Source organism: Balaenoptera acutorostrata, chromosome 9 (genome assembly GCF_949987535.1).
Source record: "Balaenoptera acutorostrata chromosome 9, mBalAcu1.1, whole genome shotgun sequence".
Lineage (NCBI taxonomy): Eukaryota > Metazoa > Chordata > Mammalia > Artiodactyla > Balaenopteridae > Balaenoptera > Balaenoptera acutorostrata.
Window position 1 is genome coordinate 68112770 of NC_080072.1, and position 11521 is coordinate 68124290.

Consider the following 11521-nt stretch of genomic DNA (forward strand, 5'->3'; position numbering starts at 1 on the left):
AGAATTCCAAATATTTCTTTTACTAACCATATGTTTCTGACCTTGAATAATCCTTTCCTCTGCAGTATTTTTGAACAGTGGCTTCGAAGGCACCATCCTCTTCAAGAAGTTTATCCAGAAGCCAATGCACCCATTGGGCACAACCGGGAATCCTACATGGTTCCTTTTATACCTCTCTACAGAAATGGTGATTTCTTTATTTCATCCAGAGATCTGGGTTACGACTATAGCTACCTACAAGATTCAGGTAAAGCTCAGTTTCTTTCAGGTGAATTGCTGAGTCTGGTGTGACCAATTTCTTTTGAGAGAGTGCAAAACCTTATGTTTTTACAATGTTATCCCCAAATTATTTAAATTGGGAAAATGCATTACGATCCTTTACTCATCACTGATTCATTATTACATGGACCAAGTTGCAAGAATCTTTAAATTTCTGTCCTTTCTGCTTAATATAGAGCATTTTGCATATGGCAACCATGGGAAGAGCACTAAAATTAAAATCAGAAAAAAAAAATGGGTGTGAGACGTGACACTATAAACTGACTTTTGTGTGACCTTGGGAAATTTGACTTCAGTTCCCTGAATCTCAGTTTCTTAACCTAAAATATTGAGAATAGAATACCTCAAAGAGATATTTGATAATTAAATGCATTAAGAGCCTAGGGCAGTCAGCACAAGTTAAACATCTAGCAGTTTTTTAAAATTAATTTATTTATTAATTTATTTTTGGCTGTGTTGGGTCTTCGTTTCTGTGCGAGGGCTTTCTCTAATTGTGGCAAGCGGGGGCCACTCTTCATCGCGGTGCGCGGGCCTCTCACTATCACAGCCTCTCTTGTTGCAGAGCACAGGCTCCAGACACGCAGGCTCAGTAGTTGTGGCTCATGGGCCTAGTTGCTCCGCGGCATGTGGGATCTTCCCAGACCAGGGCTCGAACCCGTGTTCCCTGCATTAGCAGGCAGATTCTCAACCACTGCGCCACCAGGGAAGCCCCCATCTAGCAGTTTTGAAATCATCTTTGGGAACTTCCTGCTAGGGTTACCAAGAAAATCTGTGAACATTTTGATGTTAAACACAGTTAATAATAATAATGATAATAGCTATTATAATAATACTTGCTCTGACTATGACTAAGTCTAGGATTGTAACTAGATCTAGGCTTTAAGTAATCTTCCTTAGTAGTAGTATGTCAGTATCTTTTTGATAAATACGGAACAGGTAGTAATGTCTCTCCCTACCTGTGAGCCTGCTACATACCATACATGCATTGTTAATCAACCATATATTAGGGGAAGTATTATTACCCCTAGAATGATGTAAGGACACTGATGCTAAAATAATTTAAATGACTTTCCCAATAGCAAACACCAGTATGTGGAAGAGCCAGATTTCAACACTACAGGGTCCTCTCCACTGCAACACAAGATGGTCAACAGCTAAAAAAATGGTTAAACAACACAGAGCTTGTGGATACGAGGTATTCGACAAGCACTGATGTTTCATTATATTCACTGATAATTCATGGAAACATAAACAGATTAGTAAAATAAAATGAACACATGAATGACATTTACCAATTTCCTACCTCTTGTTAGACTTTAGTGACACATAAATGAATGACATACCTCCAGACCGCAAGGAGCGTTAAATTCAGTATGGATGTCAGACAGTTGTGCAAAAAAGTGTGAAACATCAGGCTGTGTTAAGTGCAATAATGGAGTCATAAACCAAATCTTATAAGAGCACAGAGGAGAAAGCAATGACTTCAGAGTAGTTCAACCTCAAAAGACAAGACAAAGCCTTGAAGGATGAGCAGGCAGGTGGCAGATAGAAAAGGGGAGGGAATATTCTAAACTAATAGAATAACAAAGATAGAGGTGTAAAGTGTACTATGTATTTCTGAGATGCTAAATTCTCCTATTTGAGTAGTATGAGCAATGAAAAATTACACTGAAGAGATAAATTGAGTTATTTCATAATAGCTAATATATTATGGATCTTTTCATGTGCCAGGAACTCTTCTGGGTATGCTGTGTGCATTATTTCCTTTAATTTTCATAATTACCCTGTGAAGTAGGCACTATTATTTCTTTTTCCTGATCATAGATGAGAAAACAGAGGCTTAAAGAATATAAATAACTTGTCCTGGGCCATCTAGCTAGTATGTGGCATAGCAGAACCACATTTTAAGGCCAACAGGAGAAACTGTATTTTATCAACCTTTTCCTGCCCTTTGGGGAACCATTAGTTGGACAGATTTGGGTTCGATACCTGTTTTGCTTTATCTGAAGACCATAGCCAGTGGAAGGAATACTAAAATGGTTGGTAGAGGAGATGAGTTCTTTGAAAACCTGGAGATCACTAAGAACAGAGGATTTTGCAGAGGGTGGAGGTATGGTAAGGGGAGGGGCTCCCAGTGAGTCAAAAATAGGGGCAGTCTCAAGTAACGTGTTTTTCTCTCCTTCTAAAAACACCCACGGCTCATAAAGGAAGGAGAATATTGGTAATGGTTTTTCAGAGATTCACCACCAGGATTTTATAATTTCCATTTTCAGAACATAACAGACTCTTTCACGGGCTCATGCTTTTATTACACTATTCTCTCTGGCTAAATTCTGATCCATATCCATTTGTCACACTCTCAGATATGAAATCATTGTGTACATATACGTAGTCATGTTTAATCACTCCTTTATTAGAGTTACATGGTAATTTTTCTACATATGAATCTTTCCCCCCTCCACCTTGGCTGTGAGCCCTACAAAATCAGAACTGATACCTTGCAAGCTTCTCCAGTCTTCTCCAAATGGTATCTGGTATGGGGCTAAACCAATGAATTAACTTGAATGCAAGTGATATTTAGCATGAAGGGTGGTGTCTCTTAACCAATACATATAAGTAAAGCTTGCTAGAAAAATGTCACACCTCTTAATACTCAGGTCATTTTTAAATTTAAAAAAAATTTTTTTAACATCTTTATTGGAGTATAATTGCTTTACAATGGTGTGTTAGTTTCTGCTTTATAACAAAGTGAATCAGCTATACATATACATATATCACCATATCCCCTCCCTCTTGCGTCTCCCTCCCACCCTCCTTATCCCACCCCTCTGGGTGGTCACAAAGCACCGAGCTGATCTCCCTGTGCTATGCGGCTGCTTCCCACCAGCTAGCTATTTTACATTTGGTAGTATATATAAGTCCATGCCACTCTCTCACTTCATCACAGCCTACCCTTCCCCCTCCCTGTGTCCTCAAGCCCATTCTCTACATCTGCATCTTTATTCTTGTCCTGCCCTCGGTTCTTCAGAACCTTTTTTTTTTTTTAAGATTCCATATATATGTGTTAGCATACAGTATTTATTTTTCTCTTTCTGACTTACTTAACTCTGTATGGCAGTCTCTAGGTCCATCCACCTCACTACAAATAACTCAATTTCATTTCTTTTTATGGCTGAGTAATATTCCACTGTATACATGTGCCACATCTTCTTTATCCATTCATCCATCAATGGACACCTAGGTTGCTTCCATTTCCTGGCTATTGTAAATAGTGTTGCAATGAACATTGTGGTACATGATTCTTTTTGAATTATGCTTTTCTCAGGGTATATACCCAGTAGTGGGATTGCTGGGTCATATGGTAGTTCTATTTTTAGTTTTTTAAGGAACCTCCATACTGTTCTCCATAGTGGCTGTATCAATTTACATTCCCACCAACAGTGCAAGAGGGTTCCCTTTTCTCCACACTCTCTCCAGCATTTATTGTTTGTAGATTTTTTGATGATGGCCATTCTGACTGGTGTGAGGTGATACCTCACTGTAGTTTTGATTTGCATTTTTAGATATTTTTAACGTATTTCAAGTCTTCTATTGCACTAGATATTTTCTAGGTGATTTTATTGGTTTATTTATTCTTTCTGCATACATATGTTTAGTAACTACCTGTTCAAGGCATTCTTTTAGATACTATGGATACAGTGGTAAACAATGTAGTCTCCTTCTTCACAGTGCTTACATCCTAATGAAAGAGAAAGACCTTAAACCACTACTTACCTAATGACTCGTTTGTTTAGAGATGTGCATATCTCTAGGGGTCAATGAAGTGACATTTCAGAGAATATCAGTAACAGGAAGAATTAATTAGTTGAAATGGAGGTCTTGATTATGAATTTTGGCCATATTGCTAGGATAACAGAGCCATTAATGAATTTTAAACAAATAAGGATCAAATTTGAGTTTTCATAAGATTATGGTTGCTGCAGCTTGTAGGAAGTTCTTTTTTTTCGATTTTATTTTATTGAAGTATAGTTGATTTACAATGCTGTGTTAATTTCTGCTGTACAGCAAAGTGATTCAGTTATACATATATGTACATTCTTTTTCATATTCTTTTTCATTATGGTTTATCACAGGATATTGAATAGAGTTCCCTGTGCTATACAGCAGGACCTTTTTGTTTATCCATTCTATATATAATAGTTTGTGTCTGCTTATCCCAAACTCCCAATCCATCCCTCCCCCACCTCCCCCACATCCCCCTTGGCAACCACAAGTCTGTCCTCTATGTTAAAGACATAATGTTGAGCCAAAGAAACCAGACATCATAGAATATATACTGATGCTTATATTCATATAAAATCCGAAAAGATGCAAGTTTTGAGTCAGTTGCAAAGCACATTTGGGGAGGCCAGTGAAAATGCTGTTACGAGTATCCAGGGGAGAGGCGAAGGAAGTTGGAATTGCAGTGGTGGTAAGAGGCAAGGCAGAAAGGACAAAAAAATTTGATATTATTTTGAAAACAAAATTTATAGAACTTGGAAAATGATTACATATAATAGGTGAGAAAGAAGTAGATATTAGAGTTGCCCTTAAGCTTTCTGGCCTGTGCAAATGATGAATGGTGATTGAATTCATTGAGATAGAAACAATAGGAGCAGGGCCAGACATGGAGTGAATCTCATGGTGATATCTGTTACACAGTGAAAGGGGGTGAATGGAACATCAGGGTAAATATATCTCTGAGGCAGCTGGGTAGCCTTGAGCCTCAGAAAAGATTCTGCCTGCAGATACTAATGTGAGAGACATCAGACTATAAATTGTTATCTTTGCCAGTCTTTATAATCTTGCGTAGCAGTGATTTTATTCTGTTTTATAGGTAAGTAGATTGAGAACAGAAAGATAAAGTGACAAATTCTAAGTCACAAAGCTCGTAAGTGGCAAATATAGAATCCCAAATGAATCCTTTCTCCATGACTCCACAGAAGAGAGGGTTCTCTTTATACTTGCCTTGTACACATATGTTCCACCTCATTGTCCCTTCCCTAGTGTCCTAAATGGGTACTTTTTACTGAAAAGGCAACAGAAACCACTGGAGGAGAAAAGGGAAAGTAGGCTCAAAGAGTCACATTAGGGAATTAAAGGTATTTATTATTTATTTATAGTTAAATTTTTAAAAATAAAATTGATTCAAAATGTTTTATCTATTTAGAGTCCTTTTCATATAGCTGTGAGCTTACGCCACTAATTTTAGAGAAGTTTTGCTTTAAAATAAGCAACAGCAATTACTTATTTTCTATTTTATGAATTATTCGATTTCTCCCTCTGTTGTACTTTCAAGGAGTTTAAAATTTATCTTTCATTCTTCTATTCATTCATTTATTCATTCATACAGCAATGTTTACTGAGACACAATAATACTGAGACACAATGCCAGAATAGAGTAAGCTAAACTTTAAACTTACTAAAAAATTCTTTAAAATTTCTTGATATAATTTAGTTCAGGCAGTTAATTATTCATCATTTAGGCACTCACGTTTATAATTACTTAATTATTTTCCGTAAAAGGCAGCTGATGTCTTCTTGCTTTAGTCAAACATTTTCTCTTATAATTGAACTTAGTGATGTTTTTCAAAAGTGAGTAGCAGGTGATTTTTTTGCGTGCATAACTGATTGAAAGGTGAGACCAAAAACCTTTGGCAATGAAGGGTTGAGTCCTTGATGCTGTTGGCAAATGTAATCCTGCTTTCTGCCTGGTGTTACTTTGTTAAGAGCTTCCTTCTTCCAATATATTCCAAAAGACCTGGACATTTGATTTTAAAAATGAGAGGAGGAGGCATGTTCACAGTAACTGGAGGGTCTCATTCTGCACATGGGGTTTGATGAGGACTTGTTCACTAGTGCTTCCCTATGTGTATACACAGGTGCATACTGTTCCTTCTGCCTGGGATGGCTTGCCATCAGCATCCCACACTCAAGTCCTAATTTATTCTTCTACTCAGTGGGATAGTCTCCTGGGATGCCTCCTCTGACTCCCCAGGCAGTTATAGGAGGTCTTTTCCCCATGATCCCATTGTATCTTTTATATACTTGCATTGGAACAGCATTGCTCTTAAAATCATTTGTTTACTTGTCAGTCTCCTCTTCCAGTTATTATTTCCTTCAGGCCAGGGGCTCTGCTTACTCAGCCTTTCACATGCAGTTCCTGGACCACCACCTGACATTGATTGTGTCTCAGTAAACATTGCTGTATGAATGAATAAATGAATGAATAGAAGAATGAAAGATAAATAAGACATACTACTTGCTCTCAAGGGTTCATGATGAAGCCTGAAAAGTAAGACATACATATAAATAATTACAACACGTAGACAATTGTGCCAAGTGTCGCAAAGGAGCAATGAAAGAAAGAGTCTGGGAATCCAGAAGAGAGAGCTGAGCAGAATCAGTGATCAAAGCAGGAGTGAGAGAGAAAAACTCTTACTGGAAGCTGGTTCCGTTGAAATATTGATGGCATTACTATGGAGTAAGAAGAATCGATAACAGTTATAAATTACTTTTTTATGTGAAAGACATCATTCCAAAGGTTATACATACATTGTAGAGTTTAAATATTACAGGCAAACTTTCTAAGTTACAGATTTTGAATTGGTTAAATTAGGGTAATGATTCCTAACTACCTCATGTGTTTGTTGTGTGGATAAATGGGCATATGAATGTGCTTTGGAAATGACAGAGCACCAGAAAAAGAAAAGAGTATATGATTATTCTGAAGAGAATGGGTAACAAGAAAAATGGAATTTTAAGTAGGTAAAAAAATAGAAAACTTTTGATATTAAGAAATAATTTAAAGATACACTATTGAGGCTCAAAAGCAAATAACTGAGGAAGACAAGTCTAAATTTTAGGTTGAAGCCATTGAGAAATACAGCGTGTTTCAAAGAAGACAGTCCATTGGTGACAGTAAAATTAAGACCACTTGAAATGAACTGAAGTAGAGAAATAATAAGAGAAGCTGGAGAACAGAAGGACAGACAAAGAAACAGTGTTTTAAAATTGTGAAAGAATTTGAGCTGAGCCTTAAGCAATAAAGAAATCATACTTATTATGTAACCTCTATGTAATCTGCATTTTGTCAGGCATGTAAAATGCACTATATATTGAAGTGACTAATAGCAATGCAAACTAAGCATTTGTAATTTCATTTTCAATATAACTTTTAAATGTGTTAGAATGGTAACCTTTATGTTTGATGAAAATACTTTTCACATTTTTAATTTCTTTATTTTAGCTTTGTTAGTTTTCATTTCTTAGATTTAAATTAATATTAATCCAAAGTTATAAATCTTTTTTATTATAATTTATTTTATAATGTTAGTTCTTTGCAACTTATTGTCCCCTCTTGATGAAGAGAAACACAAATCTGCTCTATTGTTTCAAATTATGCTTAATGGATTCTAAGAATTTTAGAGGTATCTTAGTGACAGCTGGCAAAAGGACAGTACTAAGGACAAAAAAGGAGAAAGTAACAGGAGAAATGGGGTTTGAGCTCTGTAGCCCCACTTAAGCCAAGGAAGCGCCACTGTTACCTTCTTTGAATGAAGATTGGAATTTAATATAAAATTAATTTTTGACAAATTCTCCTGCTTTAACTGTTTTGAGTGCTTGAGTTTATGGTGATCAGTGAAGCTCCCACTTTACATTTCACTTCATGTTGCTACCCATTCTTTCCAAGATATTTTATTAAATAAATATTAATTTTCTTTTTATATTGTTGATCTAATTTTTATGATATATGAAGCTTACATATAACTGTAATTTCAGAATATACTAAGGTACTTACTCTATCTTTTATTGTTGTAGGAATCTAACTAACCTTTAAAAATAATTAGGACTTTTTGAAGTGCAAAAGGCAGAAACTCCAAGGAAACAAGATTAGATAAAAAGATAATTTATTGGTTTACAAAATCCAAGGAAGGAATGAACATTTGAAATGTAAGAAAGACAAAAATGCAGCTGAGACTGAGGAACAGCAGGAACCAGGAAACTAAGCTAGCTAAAGATTCATTCTCCCCCTCTCTCTCTTTCCCCCCTCCCTACCCCCTCTCTAGCTCTAAGACTGTTATCAGCTCCTGAGTCATCTGACTCTCAATTCCAGCACAGTGAATTCTGAGTAATGATTCTGACTGGCCCAACTTGAGTCAGTGGTTCACTATGAACTAATCAACAGTAGCCTAGAAAATAAGTCATAAAAAAATGTTGTAGTTCCCACATCAGCAACAGGGGGAAGATAGGGATGGGGAGCAGATATAGGCTCAAATATCCATGGCCTAAATAAGTTAGTTTATTTATTGCTCAAATGGCAGTCTTGGTATGTTGTCAAATACAAGCTCCATAATTTCAGGGACCAGAGCTGCTTGTTTCTTGTAGTTCTATAAGACCTAGGGTTTACCCTTGATCACATGATCTATGGTGGCTCACCAACATACTATCTGCCTTAGATGAAAGGGGAAAAGGGAAAAGGAAAAGGCATACCTTTTCTTTTTAAGAGAACTGCCCCAAAGTTACATGTATTACTTTTGCTCAAGACTTAAGTCACATAGCCATAATTTGCTACTAGGTAAGCCCAAGATGCACTCTCTTCTTTCCTTTGTATCACAAAATGGATATAGAATATCTTAGAGTGTCTTGTAAATAGTGATAGGAACTTTAAAATCAAGCAAATAGATATAATAAATTATTAATTCCAAGTGGAAAATAATGTAAGAAAGGAAATGTAATCATAGAATAATATTTGGTTCAATTGTGAATAATATTTAAATACTAAAAATAATGAAAATCCGAGATGTGGATTTGACCCCAGATCATGGTATTATTATGCTGAAAATATGGAGGAAAGAAAAGGGAAACTGTAAGAGAGCCCAAATCATTGTTTATACCTGAGGAACTCCAGAGATAAACTTGACGAATTAATAAGTAGTAATATTTGCTTATTATTTAGAAATATGGAGTCAAATAACAGAATAAATAACTAAAAGAGTTACAGTAGCTGACTTGGGTGCAGGCACTGTACCATTTACAGATCAGATAATATCTATGAAGTTTAAAACATCCCAACAAGGTGGTATTGTTTTCCTATTTTCCTGATGAAGAACCTGAAGCTTAGGAGTATTAGGTGTAACTTTCCCAAGATCTTATAGCTAGTAAGTAGCAGAGCTGGCCTTCAAACCCAAGCGTCTGACTCCAAAGTACTATGCAAGGATGATGATGATGATGATGATGATGATAGTAAAAACATTGGGATGTCTTTCTATTTCAGGACCAGACAGTTCTCAAGATTACATTAAACCCTACTTAGAACAAGCAAGTCAGATCTGGCCATGGCTCATTGGGGCAGCCGTGGTAGGGTCTGTCCTCACTGCCGTGCTGGGAGGACTCACTAGCCTGTTGTGTCATCGAAAGAGAAAGCAGCTTCCTGAAGAAAAGCAACCACTCCTTATGGACAAGGAGGACCACCACAGCTTGTTGTATCAAAGCCAGTTATAAAAGGCTTAAGCAATAGAGTTGGGCCAAAAAACCTGACCTCACTCTAAATTAAATGGTGTCAAAGTCCCTAGGTGTTGTCCCAGCAGAAATCCTTGGCATGTGTCCATGAAGATCATTATTAGAATTGTTATCTTAATACAAAATATACCCCTCCTCCAACTCAGGTAGAAGCCACCTGTGCTTGCTTTGCTGTATTTTGATCATTCCCTTAATAGTTTTCCTCAAGCCCATATTTCCAAGGAAAGGATGCCATTTGGTAATGGAGGTGCTGGTCTGCTAGTCATATCTGGATGAAAGTGCTCTTATAAAATATGAGAACAATTGTGATTATTTTCCTCTGGATTGTTTAATGACATGTTTCTTTTATTATCCCCTTTCTTTGATTTTAATAAAATAGTAACAAATTTACACTAATTGACTCCTTTGAGCTCGAGAAATACATTTTAATTTTCCTAAGAAAGCATGTTTCCCTTATGTTTTACATTCCTGCTCCAAAATATGTTATGGACTTCAAATAGAAAACAATCTTCAACTCTTTCCTGCCATAGTTCTGACTGTACATTTTAAGGCCACTGAAATCAAGGGCCCTTCGCCTGAAGAGAATCTGGCTAAGTACCTGTCTCAAGATGTGCTCATTAATTATGTTGATGAAGATGATAATAATCTTATTATAGAGCCTTTTTTTATCTTCTAAGAAGAACTTTATTAGAGAATGTTTAAAATGCTATAAAACATTTCATGGTAGAGAACAATTATGTGAATATCAGCCTGTCTGCAGTTCTAGTAAAATAACTTATTTCTATTTTTCCTGGCTATTAAGACCTTAAATTAGAATGTCTAGATAATCTTGCTACTTGAAATTTTAGGTCCAGTTGAATTTCTAAAAATAGTCCAATTGATATTCCATTTGTATTATCACTATGTAGAGCATAAAAGATTAGCACCAGTGGGTGGAATTTATAGAGGACCCATTTTGGTGTAATAAAAGGAAAAACTGTCCAATATTCAGAGCTTTCCAAAACCAAAATGGACATTCTTGGAAAATAATAAGTGGTTGACTCTAGAATTCTTCACATAGAGGTTGGATGGCTAATTTGACTTGAATTCTGTAAAGAGAATTTAAGTATTGAGTCTATAGTCATTCTTGGCTCAGGGCTCATAACAACTCCCCATTCAGAAGCGAGGCCAAACATGCTCTGTAAAAAGTTCCTGTGATTCTGCCACAGTATTTCAGGATGTTTCACCAGATACCAACTTTCACTCTCTCATCCAAACTCAATCACTCTGTCCTGGTATCCCCAGTCTCTTTAGTTCCCTTATGTTTAGTTTGTATGTATCTGCTCAGCATTTTCAAATACGTATCTCAGTTTGACTACTTGACTTATATTTCCAGCCTCATCCCTAAACACTATCTTTTCACTTTCTCAAGATGGCCATGCTTTTAAGACAGACTTGTCCAATTCTAGCTCCCAGAAACCTGCCTGGGTCTGACACCTAAACCTCTACATCTCTGGGATGATATTTAAAAGAAGACCCACCGACCTGTATGGTACATTTTTATTAAAATATCTTACAGTTCCTATAAGGCCTGCAGTGTAGGATTCAGACTGTTTATGAATACATTTAGAAATTAAGAGGAAAGCAAAAATCATCTTATTATAAACTTTGGTCAAATGATTTTGGCTAATTTTCATCTAGA

At 36.3% G+C, this 11521-nt stretch overlaps 1 protein-coding gene across 1 annotated transcript in view; it reads left to right on the forward strand.

The window, feature by feature from the left end:
* TYR (tyrosinase) overlaps nucleotides 1–9822 on the forward strand; it is a 107597-nt gene extending 97775 nt beyond the window's left edge. The window contains exons 4-5 of the mRNA XM_007168475.2: nucleotides 66–247; nucleotides 9596–9822. Of these exons, the coding sequence (XP_007168537.2) occupies nucleotides 66–247; nucleotides 9596–9822 (409 nt within the window). The remainder of the gene's footprint in view (nucleotides 1–65; nucleotides 248–9595) is intronic.
* Nucleotides 9823–11521: the final 1699 nt, after the last annotated feature.